Below are 13,769 nucleotides of genomic sequence, written 5' to 3' on the forward strand. Positions count from 1 at the left end.
TTTGGTTTAGCTTTCCTTCTGCCAAATTGTGGATTTCCCCCTTAGATATTTATTATTGTTTTGTAGTATTTCAAAATCTGGATAGGTCCAGGAAAATGTACAACTGTTTATTTCCCTTGCTTTTCTTGCTTGGCCACGTTATATTTCCTAGCAGTGAATAAGGAATTTACTATGGACTAGAAATGTGCATGTTTATTTTCAGTATTTGAGCACATGATCACAAACCTATGCATCTATGAAGCATATGGATTTTTATTGAAATAAGGATGATGTAAACATCATCGAGGGCAGCCTCAGCAGATTCTAACTCAAAAAATAAAAAGGGTTGGTGGAATAAGCTCAGGTTTAGGTATTTAAAAACTGTACTCACGAAGCCTGTTAGTTATAATTTTAGGGTTATTTTAGAATGAAATTAAAGAAGTCTCCTTAAAGGATTTTTAAACTGATTTTTAGAAAAGAACTGTCTTTTGAGCTTGGTGTTAATCATTAATTAATTTTAATCATTCATAAAAATATTGGTACTTTATTTCAAGCAGTAGACACATCTCCATTATGGGTCGGCATTCCTAATAGTACTCCTTAATTGTTTTCATTTTATGAATGTGTTGAAAGAACATATTTTTATTGAGCCAGATGAACTCGGACACTATCCAGTGGTAACATATTTTAAGATAATCTAGGATTCATAGGCTTAGCTCCAGAATTCCACAATATTTCACTGTTGGCTTAAGTCAGTGGTCAAAATTAAGCTATACTCAAAGAGCAGATACCAGATAATTCAGATACATCTTGACACTTGATCTTCTAAAAGCAGGAACAGAAAATTAAAATATGTTTCAAATTCATGAACAGTGTATGGATCCTTTCTAGAACTGCAGTTTTACTTTTCTTGAAATGGTTCTTATATATCTAACTTAAGAGATTTACAAAAGGGACTCTTCTGTGGAATAATGTAATGGGAGCAGAGCACACTGACCTTCATTATTGGCTAAAATAAACATTAAAATACTACATTTCATCTCAGGTAGACAGTGAGCTCAGTGTTCTCATATTCACAGTCAAAGTTTTAACTTTCTTATTGAAAATGGTGTTTTAATTAAGTGGTTAAAAAAAGATCCTATTTGTTGTAAGCCTCAAATAGGCCATGCCAGATTAGTTTGGCTGCATATGGTCCATGGACAGCATAACAAATAACTGTACTCAAGAAGGCTACAACCCAAATGTGACACTAGCTTTGGTTCCTTGAAGTCCTTCTGGCCCTGAACAAAGCTTCATAGGGACTTACAATACTGCTTGGCATTGGGCATTGGGGTACACACCTGTAATCTGAGCAACTTGGGATGCTAAGGCAGGAAGGTAGCAAGTTCAAGGCCAGCCTCAGCAGATTCTAACTCAAAAAATAAAAAGGGCTGGTGGAATAAGCTCAGGTTTAGGTATTTAAAAACAAAAAAGATTGCTTTGGTTTTCTTAGGTGGTAGATTTCAGAGGTCAGGACTCTTCTAAACTCGGCTCAAAACACTTTTATAATCTTTCTATTTAGTACTACTGTATCAGGTGCCAGACCTTGGAGTGGGCCAAGACTGAGAATAGGCATGCTGTAGTTTGAGCTGATGTCTGACCTCAGTTCCATTAGATACTGGAGGTTGGCAAAGGAATGGAGAGCAGAATGTCCCCAGTCTCATATCTAAACACTAGAGGTAGATCCTGGGTAGCGCCTCAGGAATCATCATTGACATTTGAACAGTGTAATATGTGAAACGCAAGGATAAATGAATTGACCCAAATGACTTTCAAATTTTTAAAACACAGAATCTTTTATTGACAAACACACAGGATGTCTCAGCTCAAATTGGATTTTGGAATGTGGAAGAAGTGATTTTGGTTGGAATGGATAAAAGAGTTTTATTTTTGTGTTGCTTAGTGTTGTTTCAAGGAACATTCATTCCTTAGAAAGAGGACATTTTCTTCGTGATCCTGGAATCCAGAAACTCTTTTTTAGCTTATTGATTTGTGCATGAGAAGCTGAGCTTTGCACCAGAGTGTTGGATTCTGGGAACTCTATTGATTGCATGAATCCCTGTACAGCTCTACAATTAGGGTTTCACTAGTAGCTTGAGTGTTTGGGTTGGCCATTGATTCTGTGCTAATGACAAAAATTCATGAATCCTAACTGATGTAAAGCTTGTAAGTCATCATATATATGAATATATATATATATATATATACAAATCTAACATATTCTATGTCAAAAAAATCAATTGGTATAATTTTGCAAAAATGAAAATAGAGTGATTTCTAAAAGTAAATCTATTTTGTTCTCTAGTTTGAGTATTTTGACTTATAGTTTACTTTTGATGAATCTCTGAAGTATCTTTTATTTCAACTGAACTATCCAATAATTTTTTCTTAGTGGTTATATCTGTTCAGTCCATTTTCCTTTTCTCCTCTTTCCTCATCCTGTTGTCTGTATTTCTATAACTCTACATACTCTACCCTTGCTCATCACTTAAAAAATAACATATAAAATACTTTTACATCAAGGTGGGCATCATTCTGTACTCCCAGTCCCTCCAGGCCACCATGCTCTCCATCCACATCAGTAGAGTGATGTGCTTTTCTTACCTCCACCTTCAGATGGCCAGTTCATTCCTAGCCTCCCCTCGCACTTGCCTGTTTCCTCATGAAAGCCATGTTTCCTTTCCTTTCCTGTGTTCTCTTCCAGTCCCAGCTCCTCAGAGTTCACAGAACAATACGAAGCTTTAATAGACCTCAGTTGGGTGACACATTTTAGCAAAGTCCTGCCTGTCTGGAGTCATTGATATAGCAAATATTCTGAGTGACTTATTTTTACAGGAGGTTCTCAGATATGTCTGCTTTCTCCACCATTAGCTCTTGCCTGGGCCATTGCAGTGTGGTCTCTTCACACTCTGTGCGGACCTGTCCACCCACTCAGCATAGCCAGAGTGATCTTTCTAAAATGAAAATAGGATCATATCACTCTCAAGTTCGATAGCCTCTCATTCCCCATTTTCATAAAACAGCAATTCTTTTCTTTGGCCTCAAACCATCCCACCCAGCCTTCCCTCCCTCTCTGGTCTCATCTCATGCTTCTCTCCCTTAGTGCTCCATGCTTCAGTCATCCTGGACTGCCTTCACTTTCTCAAACTACCTTGACATTTACCTTCCCAAGGCCTGTGCCCATGCTATTGCCTTGCCCAGAGTAGTCTCTGATTCTCCTTTGCTTTCCTCTCTCCCTTCTCCCCCACCTTTTGTGTGATTGACTCCTAGCCAGCTGTAGAAGCCTGTCTGCCTGGGGGCCTACCCGAAGGCTGCAGGGCTCCCATGGACCCTGAGGCCTGTATTCACTGCACTGGACACAGTTCTGTCCCTTTAATTATCCACCATGATTTGTTAAACATCTGCCCTCCAGTGAGAGCAGGGCTCTTGTCTGTTTACCCCGTATACCACAGAGCTAACACAGGGTCTTGTACATAGGAGGTTCTCGATATACACGATGTAGATATGTAAATCATTCACACTCAGCTCTCCACATCTGCACATTCTTCATCCTTAGATTCAACTAACTGGGGATTGAAAATAATTTTTAAAATTGCATCTTTACTGAACATGTATAGACTTTTTTTTCTTGTCATTATTCAAAGTTGTTCTAAAGATAACAACTATTTACATAGAATTTACATTGTATTAGGTATTATAATTTATCTAGAAATAATTTAAAGTATACAGGAGGATATGTGTGGGTTGAATGCAAATTCTATCCTATTTATATAAGAGACTTGAGCATCCAAGGATTTTGGTATCCCCATAGGTTCCTGGAACCAATCCCCCATGGATACCTAGGGTTAAAATTTCTAACAGAATAATATATATTCTAACAGGAAACATATATGTTTTCAAATAAACTAACAATATTATGTAGTGGGGTTTCTTCCAATTCTGGATTTAATGAATAAATTATAAGCATGTATAACCACATACTGATAAATGATGTTTTTAGTTATTTAAGAATAGCTTTTTTGGTATCTCATGCCTGTTATTCCAGCAACTCAGGAGGCTGAGGCAAAAGGATTACAAATTTGAGACCAGCCTGGGCAACTTAGGCCATCAACAACTTAGCAAGACACTGTCTCAAAAAATACACAGGTGGGCTGGGGTTGTGGCTCAGTGGTAGAGTGCTCACCTGGCACATGTGAGGCACTAGGTTCCAGTCTCAGCACCACATAAAAATAAATAAATTCATTAAAGGTATTGTGTCCACCTACAGCCAAAAATATTTTAAAAATAAAAATAGTTGGGGATATAGTTCAGTGGTAAAGTGCCACTGTGTTTAGTCCCTGGTCTCAAAAAAAAAAAAAAATGCTTGTTTATTTCACTCAATTGAAAGTTTGACTCAAAATAACATTGCCCATGGAAAAAATATTTTATTTCAGTTAATGCTAAGGTTTAGTCAGCTTATGACTACTGAGTATAGTTAACTATAATGGCACAAATTTTAAAAGTTTTATTTTGAAAAATTTTAGGCATATAAAAGTAGACAAAAAAGTATAATGAATTTCCACGTGCCCATAATGCAGCTTGACATTATCAACATCTGGACAAATTTGTTTCGTCTCTCTTTCCAAGCTATCCTGCTTCTGGTGGTTTGTTTTAAAATCTGGCATTGTTTTAATTTATCCATAAATTAATATACAGCTAAGATAGGGACTCAGAAATAACCACAATACCAATATTTACCTGAAAATTAATAATAATTCCTTTAATGTTGTAAAAATATCTAATCAGTGTTCAATTTTTCCTGCTTATCTTACAATTTTTTTTTAAAAAGTGTGTTTATACAAATAAAGATTCAACATTCTCTTCCTTTTTTTAATTTTGTCATATATATGTAAAATATTATAAAACCTAAAGAATATCTACATATATACCTATATTTAAAAGGGGTCATAAGTCTTATATAATTTCCCACATTCTGTATTTACTGGTCCCATCCCTATGATATTATTTAAAATGTTCATCTTTCCCCTAATGTTTTATAAATTGATGAGCAATTTAAAAATTTGGGTGAGTTTTAAATTCCCTTTTTTTTTCTTTTTTTGGGCGGGCCAGGGATTGAACCCAGGGGTGCTTTACCACTGAGCCATATCCCCAGACTGTTTTTATTTTGAGACATGGTTTCACTAAGTTGCACAGGGCTTCACTAAATTGTTGAGACTGGCTTTGAACTTCTAATTCTCCTGCCTCATCCTCCTGTAGGTGTTTTTATTGTTGTAGCTTTGTTTTGTTTTTAAAGAAAAAGTAGTACATCTTTCACTTCACTGACTAAAGATACCACTTTTGTTAATTTTTTTCATATTAATGCCATCATTTTAAGTTCTAAAGAAATAACAAAAATCACTCTAGCTTGCTTTATAGTAAGTTTAGCTTTTGAATTCCAAAGTTGTGAATGATGATTTTGCTTCATTATAACATTTTCTTTCCCTCTCAGATTTGGCAAGAAGAAAAATACACATTGGTTGTTTGTTTTTATAATCCCTGAAAATTTTAAAGGTATGTGCCTGCTGGATATAGCATTTGCTTTTTCTTCAAACAGAAATAATAAGGTCAATATTTAATACAAAATTCTTAGATTGTATTTCAGGGTATGGAGCTGATATTACTTTAACAGAACCACTGACAATGGAAAAAATGAGTCTTGTGGTAAAATATTGGAAAACATATTTCTCAGATACAGGTGAGTGAAAAATAAATATCCAAAGGTTTGAAAAATTCTCATTAAAATTCTATGAAACCACGCCTGTACATTTTTATATTGGTCCCCACTTGTACTCACATCTTATTTACTAAGGATTAACTATTTGCTACATACTCTAACAAACATGTAGTCTTTGTTTAATCGTGGTCAGAAGAAAATAAAGTATAAATAAAAAGAAAACTTTGTTTAAACCTAAGAGAAAAAGACTTACATCTTAGAGGCTTAAAATGTGTTGCATAATACAGTGTGTTTGTGGTAGACTCAGGTGGGGTTTTTTGTTGTTGTTGTTGTTTTGTTTTTTGGTAAAAAGATCATTACTAATTTTATTTTATAGCATAGCTACCATACTTTCTTAGTCATTAAGATGGAGTTAATCATGCTGTGTCATTCTATGAATGTCTAAAATTCAGAGGCACTAGCCATGAATTGAATACTACTTTATTAATAATAAAATAAATTATTCTGTCTCTTTAATAGGATGGTTATATTTCTCTTCTAAATCTCTAGACACAGAGAATTAGTGTCAATGCCTCAGTTAGACCTTACATTTCTAATCTCTTTATCTGTTGTATTATGTGTATTGCTAGAATCTAAACACAAACTAATTAAATTGGCTTTACTTGTAAAAGGACAAGCTCCAGGTTCTGAAATCCTGTTCTACTGGAATTAATGTTGGTCAGTGACTATTGTTTGGTTGTTGCAGGCCTAGGACAATAGCTGATAACTCTTCTAGAATTAAGATGATATCAAATGGAGAGATGTGGGTGAAGGGGTACAAAGCTTCAGCTACGTAAAAGGAACAAATTCCGGAGACCTAACAGCTTGGTGACTGTAGTTAACAATGCTGTACTGTATACTTACCTTAAGTGTTCCCATGACATACACAGAAAAGAGAAAATAAATATTTGAGGTAGTAGATACGTTAATGATTGTGGTGATTATTGCACAGTATACATCAACTCTAATTGTACATCCTAAACACATACAATTTAGGATTGTCAGTTATACCTCAATAAAGGTAGAAAATTTTTAAATCAAGATAATATTTTTTTCTTAAAATATGTCTTAGGATACTTTCAGAATTATCCTGTATATGTTCAGATTCCAGAAGATACAGCATTCAGTACACCCTGACTTTTTAAAATCTTATTTTAAAATATTTAGATTAGTGAGTCTGCCTTGTAATATGCCCATGGCTCCCAGCCCTTGCAGTGTCAGAGTTCTTCCTGGAAATGACTGTGGTGGCCAAGGTCCTTTTGGCAATTTGTTCTTAGCTAGTCCTCAGTAGAAACAGAGCAGCTGCTCATCACCTGTCCAAAAACCTTCTATTGGTCACGACCACGCCTGCTTCCAGTTGCCTCATCTTTGTTCCAAGGATGAGCAGCTGCAAAAAAAAATAAAAAACAAGAAAGAAAGAAAAGAAAAATTTTTTTTCAGAGCCATATTTTGACAATGCAGCTGCTTATTGAAGACTCATACATATTTTCTCTCTTGACATTTACCTATAAATAGGAATTGATAAATAAATTCAGTGGAATATGTTTTAAGCACACCTGTCACTTGGTTGAAAAAGAGAATATTCTGGTGTAAATAGTATTTTAATTTTGCTTTCTAACTTGGGTCATTTTGTGCTTCACAGACTGAAATCTAAAAATCACTTAGAATTAAAATGGTCCTCTTTCTTTCAGATAAGAATGAAAATGCTATAAGGGCTGAAGGACATGAATTACCCCTACAGAGTACCTGCAGTGAACACCTGGGCTATTTTTCCACTGATCTATTCACTTGGTTAGTGGATTTTTTTTATATTAGCAATTTTTACTGTGATCATTAAAAAAAAAATGTTGGTTATGGGAAAATAGCTGAAGTGCTGTGGATGATGCAATAGAAAAAGCTCTTTTGTGGAAGAGAGGTGTGATGTTTTCTGTATTGCAGAAACCTGAGCGGGAACTGTGGGTACTCATTGCAAAAATATCTCAATATAAGAAGGTCTTCCATTAACAGTTGTAGTTGACCACAGGGAAACAGGTCAAATTGTAAGGTAGCAGGTTCCCCAGGGAAATGTATCAGTGTTTGAGTCTGGGTTATTAATAATCAAAGTTACATAATGGAAGTGATATTCAAACTTTTAAAAAGCAGTAGAATTCTTTCTTCAAAGAAAAATTTGGAACACTAATAATTCAACAGAAAAAGCAGCCTTACCTGTTATCCCCCTCCCACTCAACTTTCTCCTTGTTGTCTTTTTTGAACTCATTGCTGCAGTTACTGAAAACCCTCCTCAAAAAAAAAAAAACTTAAGAGATTCTTCCACAGACTTCATGTAGCTTGCCCTTGATACACAGGGCAAGTTATAGAGTGTCTTTCTCTCAGTGTTGTCTGTCATTCTCAGAGCTGTCTGTCTTTTTTAAAACTGGAAGTTAAATCTGCATTGAACAGGCAGTTGAAGTGCAGGTCAGATCCTTCCAATGTTAGCATTGTATTCTTATAAAGATTAAGTTTTTCTCAAGTTCTTTCTCTACTTTGAGCTAATTTCCACAGAGGGTTTAAATAGAGCCTAGGGCTACAAAGTAGATACAAGTGCCCAGGCTGTGAGTACTAAGTTGAGAATTTAGTCAGTCCCATCTAGAATTTGTAGAATGTGGCCATCTGCTATTTTGAACAAGGAAGGGACTTGGCAACCAGTTAAGTGTGGTTAAACCAAAGATGAGCTCACTTAAGTAGTACAGAGATAGCAACAGCTTCTTTAATCTTATTTAGCATCTTAACCTCAAAGAGCTTTACTGTACCTGGGAGGTGATCCCATATCTCAGATATGAGGTTGGGAAGGGTATTGGCAGGTTTCCTGATTTTCTTATATTACTTACAAGAGTTTTTCATCTCTACTCATCTTGAATGTTTGTCTCTTCTCAGAATCTTATAACTATAAATAAGAGTAAATGTGCAAATCAAGTTTTATTCTTTTAGATAAAGGAAATGGGATTAGTTTGCATGATTTTTAGGTTGATTAAAAAAAAAGCCTGAAGAAGTTCCTGAAAAATAGAAGAGCCAGAAAATGTCCACTAAACAATCAATTTTGGAATAGAAAGAACCTGCCCTCTGCTGATCAAGTTGAAAAGGGTATTTCTTGGCTGGTACTGTTTATTCTGAAGAGTAGATACAGTCATGCTCCTTTCCTTACAATGGGGATATGTCCCAATAAAAACTTAAATTATAAGTTGAAATTAACATAAGTCAAAAATGCATCTAATCCCCCTAACCTTATGAATAGCATAGCTTAGTCTAGCCTACCTTAAACATGCTCAGAACACCTATCTTAGCTTATAATTGGCCAAGGTCATCTAACACAAAGCCTGTTTTGTAATACGTTACATAAGCATTGAATATGTCTTGTAATTTATTGAATACTGTGCTGAAAGTAGAAAAGAGAAAGGTGGTGTTGGTGTATATTCACACCATGATGAAGTGAAAAAATTATAAGCCAAACCAAGGTTGGTTGGGGGACTGTCTATAATTTGGGATATCATAATCAATGAAATCAGAACATTTTAATCCTGCTTTTATCTATTATACTTTATCAGTATATTTTAGAATTTTGAACATTGAACTTACAATGATTTTAATACAGTCTTTTGAAATTTTGAGATAAAATGTTCTGCACAAAATGCATAAGGTAAAGTGCTTCAGTATTTATTGTTTCTTTGTAGGAAGCGAGACACTTATTGTTGTTATCCTTTGTATGAAGCAAGAGACTTAGGAAGCATTATTTGATTAAGTGTGTTGTGCTTATTGTTTAATATTGCCTGAGAATTTTTCTCTTTAATATGTGGTATCATTTTATCTTGTTTCTAGTGCTGAATCTGTAAGAAATGATATTGGACTTGAATTAAAGACTCCATTGCCAGATTTTGAGAAAAGCAAAAAGATTTCCTTTCTTCATTCAAGCAAAGAAAAGCTGAGAAGGTGAATATCGATATGGCCCTTTTTCAGCCTTACTTCTTTACAGGGAGAAATTTAATGAATTTCATAGTTTTTTTGTAATATTCTTAAGAAATTCAATGAAACATAAATGCGGCAACTCAATAGATGCCACTCACTCTCTCAGTCATTCAACAAATATCTGTGAGTACATACTATATGTAGAGATGAGTAAAGAATGAGTAGAGATCTGAGATTAAAAAAAATAAATCCCTGACTTCCAAGAAGGCTTCAGTCCAGAGCTTAAGCAGACTTCTAAATAAGTTGTTAAGTAAAAAATATGTTTCAATAGATGTCATGATAGAGAAGAACAAAGTAAGCACACTAAGAAAGTTATTGAAAAATGAGGGAGCATGGAAGGCTTTCTTGAGAAGGTTATAGGCAAATTGAGCTTTCAACAAAAAGTCACTATTCAATTGGTTTAGGAGTCAGGGAGAGATCTATTTTTATTGGGGCATTGTAATTATACATAATAATTGGATTCGTTGTGTCATATTTGTACATGCACAAAAAATAATTTGATCAGTCTCATCCCCCAGTGCCCTCCCTTTCTTTCCCCTGGATGGATGTTTCATATGAAGGAAAGAGCAGGTACAGAGGCTGGCAGCACCACTGAGTCCACTGAATTTATAGAACCGTAAATACTTCTATGAAGTTGGCTGTCGGGACTCAAGTGGGAAAAGGGAAGAGATGAGTCATAGAGGGTAAGGGTTGGGAATGTCATGCTGCAGAATTATAATTGCAACCTGGATTATTGGGGAATCACTAGAGAAATTTAGCAAAGGATGAAAGTTTAGGATTTATGCCTTAGAATGAATACTCTCACAGGACATTAGAGAGGGAATTGAGTCTGGAGTCCAGGAGTAGTTAGAAATTTTGAGATCCTAAACAATAGTGTTAGAAATAGGTGGGAGAGGAATAAGCCAGTTCTAAATTAAGAAAGTGAAATCAGCATGAACACGACTGAAGGGAGACTCAAGTGTCACTCCCAAGTAGATGTGGACTAGGAGTTACAGTAAAATGAAGTCTGGGGTTGGGGTTGTGGCTCAGTGGTAGAGCACTTGCCTAGCATGTACAAAGCACTGGGTTCAATTCTCAGCACCACATTACATAAATAAATAAAATAAAGATATTGTGTCCAACTACAACTTAAAAATATTTTTAAAAATGGAAGTCTGAGGAGTGTGAGGTGCACGTTTTAATTTTTGCTCTTGTTGAGTTTGAACACCTCCAGGTTTAAATAAAGAATAGGCCCTTTGATTCTTAAGGAAGGTCTAGGCTGGAAATGCAGACTTAGAGGTGTCGGGGCACAGCATTTATTTGAAGCAGTGAGTATAGGGATGGCTACAGGAGGACTGTGAAAAGCATGGGGGAAAGATAGAAGTGGAGAAGAGGACCTTGAGGAAATCTTGATATTTAAGTTATAGGCAGCAGAGAGGGAATGAGGAAAAAGAAGGGTGAGGAGGGAGATAAGGCCAAGAGGGAGGGAGCAGTCAGGAGGAGGCCAGGGGAGAAGCCTTTTCCAAAGGAGTGGGTGTTAGGAGCACCACAAGGCAGAGAGAGCAGGAAGGGAAGGGATGATCCTGTCACTGACTGTTTGTATTTTTTTTCTTTTGGTGCTGTGGATGGAACCCAGGGTCTCACATGTGTTAGGCCAGTGCCCTTCCAGTGAGTTATATTCCCAGCCCTGATTACTTGTATTTAGCAAAGCTTAAACATCATTGATCTTGTCAAAAATAATTTCTCAGTTAGGGAAGAAACACCATTCCAGAAAGATGAGAAGTGAAAGGTGGAAACAGATGAAAGGAAGGAAAAAAACGAATCTATGAGGGAACTTAGGGTAAAGTGAGAGGTTTTTATGAGTCCAGGCCAGTCTTCAGTATGGTTATGTGTATATTAGACAGCTTGAAGGGAGGGAGAAAGAGAAGCTCTTGAAGATACTCATGTTCTGATAATCTGTGGCTATATTAAAAATTAAGCCAAAATATACTGACACAGTTCATTTTAACCTATCTTGTGGTTTTGTGGGTCAGCATTTGAGCAGGGCCCAGTCAGGCGATTCTGTCTCTGTAACATTAACTGAGGTCATTTGGTAGTTTTTGGCTTTGAATGGTCCAGTCAGGAGTATTCAGTGCAATCAATGCAGGGCTAGTTGGAAGATTGAACTCAGCTGGGGCTGTCAACTGAAGCCTGTCGGCATGGTAGTTCCAGGGTTGTCAGACTTCTGACCTGGCAGCTCAGGGTTCTTGGAGAGAACATTCTAAGAGATGGAAAGTGGAAGCTGCCACTCTTTTAAGGCCTGGTCCCAAAAAATGGGCCCAAAGCCACTTCTTCCATATACTATGCATCCAGCAGTCACAGAGCCCACGCAGATCTAAGGGGAGGAGATGTAGACCCAACCTCTCAGCGGGAAGGATGTCAGAGTTTACTCCACCATTGTTGGTAAAAGGGGAGGGTTGTTGGTGATAGGGTTAGTGTCCCTGATATGACAGAAGGCTATGGAATCCAGAAACAGATAGAAGAACATCTCTTCCACTGAAAATGGAGATGTGGGTACAGATGAGGTTTTTGATAGGACTAGACAGAAGGATGAAATGGACCAAGTTCTATGCTGAATGTCCCCTACTGTCTGGTAAAGATTAGTGGGAAGGACTGGGGATGTGGCTCAAGCGGTAACTCGCTCGCCTGGCATGCGTGGGGCACTGGGTTCGATCCTCAGCACCACATAAAAATAAAATAAAGATGTTGTGTCCCCCGAAAACTGAAAAATAAATATTAAAAAAATTCTCTCTCTCTCTCTCCTCTCTCCTCTCTCCTCTCTCTCTTTTTTAAAAAAAAAAAGATTAGTGGGAAGATGGTGGGGTTTGAGGCTTAATGAGACGTGATGACTTCAGTCACATATCTTGCTTAGATATCATTGATCTACAGCAAAACATCACTTTTTGTGTGCTGCTGTGAGTCAGCCATGCTGCTTTAGTCATTTTCTGGATGGCTACTTACTTAAAGTGAAAGTGAGCATTGCCATGGTGTGACACAAATCAAGGCTTTTCCAAGTCTGGTTGAGCCTTAAACTTCCAGGAAGGTAGAACAGGGAGCTCTCAGAGGGTTCCCCCATGAGCTCTTGTTTACTTGAGACACATTTGTTCAGAGGAGAGATCCAAGTACTTGGAGTCTGGACCATTATCCCTTTAGCCCAGACCCTTTCAGCCTCTCAGAATAACTCCCAACTGGAGAAAAGTTAACTCAGATTGAATTGGCTTCCTTGGAAGATAACAGACAAGGCACACCCTTTGATCCATTGTCACCTATTGCTATTTCCATACAAAAAGATAAAAGGAAAGTCAAGGTTACCTGAAGTTCCTGGAGCCTGTAATTGCATTTCTTTGTGCCAATATTAACATCCTTCAAAAAAATTTCAAACTTTCTCTCCCTGTGTTTTTTTCTCTATATTTTTAAAATATTGTGAAATAATTAACACACAATGAAATTAACATCAAAAATGTATGGTTTGATGAATTTTGAAAAGTTGGTTTCATACAGTTTCAATGAGGAAGGAACACAACATGCCATGCAGGGCCTCATGGGGAAGCATTGGGTTGGTCAGGAGGTAAACAAATGCATAGGCCTCTCTAAACCACAAAATTTCCCTCATATTGAGATATTTCTTTGTATATTAAACATGTCTTTATTCTGATGTTTTGATATCTGGTACTTTTCTAACCATGGAGACATAGCCCCTCCCATGGTTAGCCACTTCTTAGAGATAGTAAATTACTCACCTGGGAGCTTATCTTCCATATGCAAACTAACCAGTCCAGAGTCTATGTTCCCTCCCCTCCTGTTTGGGGCCTTTACGCTCCAGGCCAATATTCCTCTGCCCTCATCATCACACATCAGGTTCCATACAACTTAGGACAGCCCCTGTACCCACAGTCTACTAAAGCTATTCCAACTAGCCCATCCCAAGCTTGTTACCCTGCCTCACATAGAAACCGTAATAGAGAATCTTGCCCACATTTTC

The 13,769-nt window shown here is 36.8% G+C and overlaps 1 protein-coding gene across 1 annotated transcript in view; it reads left to right on the forward strand.

Annotated features, from left to right (window-relative positions):
* Sohlh2 (spermatogenesis and oogenesis specific basic helix-loop-helix 2) overlaps window positions 1–13,769 on the forward strand; it is a 39,709-nt gene that overhangs the window by 9,409 nt on the left and 16,531 nt on the right. The window contains exons 3-6 of the mRNA XM_076872250.1: window positions 5,507–5,568; window positions 5,648–5,752; window positions 7,462–7,561; window positions 9,623–9,733. Coding sequence (XP_076728365.1) covers window positions 5,507–5,568; window positions 5,648–5,752; window positions 7,462–7,561; window positions 9,623–9,733 — 378 coding nt within the window. The remainder of the gene's footprint in view (window positions 1–5,506; window positions 5,569–5,647; window positions 5,753–7,461; window positions 7,562–9,622; window positions 9,734–13,769) is intronic.

Source organism: Callospermophilus lateralis, chromosome 12 (assembly GCF_048772815.1).
Source record: "Callospermophilus lateralis isolate mCalLat2 chromosome 12, mCalLat2.hap1, whole genome shotgun sequence".
In the NCBI taxonomy this organism is placed as follows: domain Eukaryota; kingdom Metazoa; phylum Chordata; class Mammalia; order Rodentia; family Sciuridae; genus Callospermophilus; species Callospermophilus lateralis.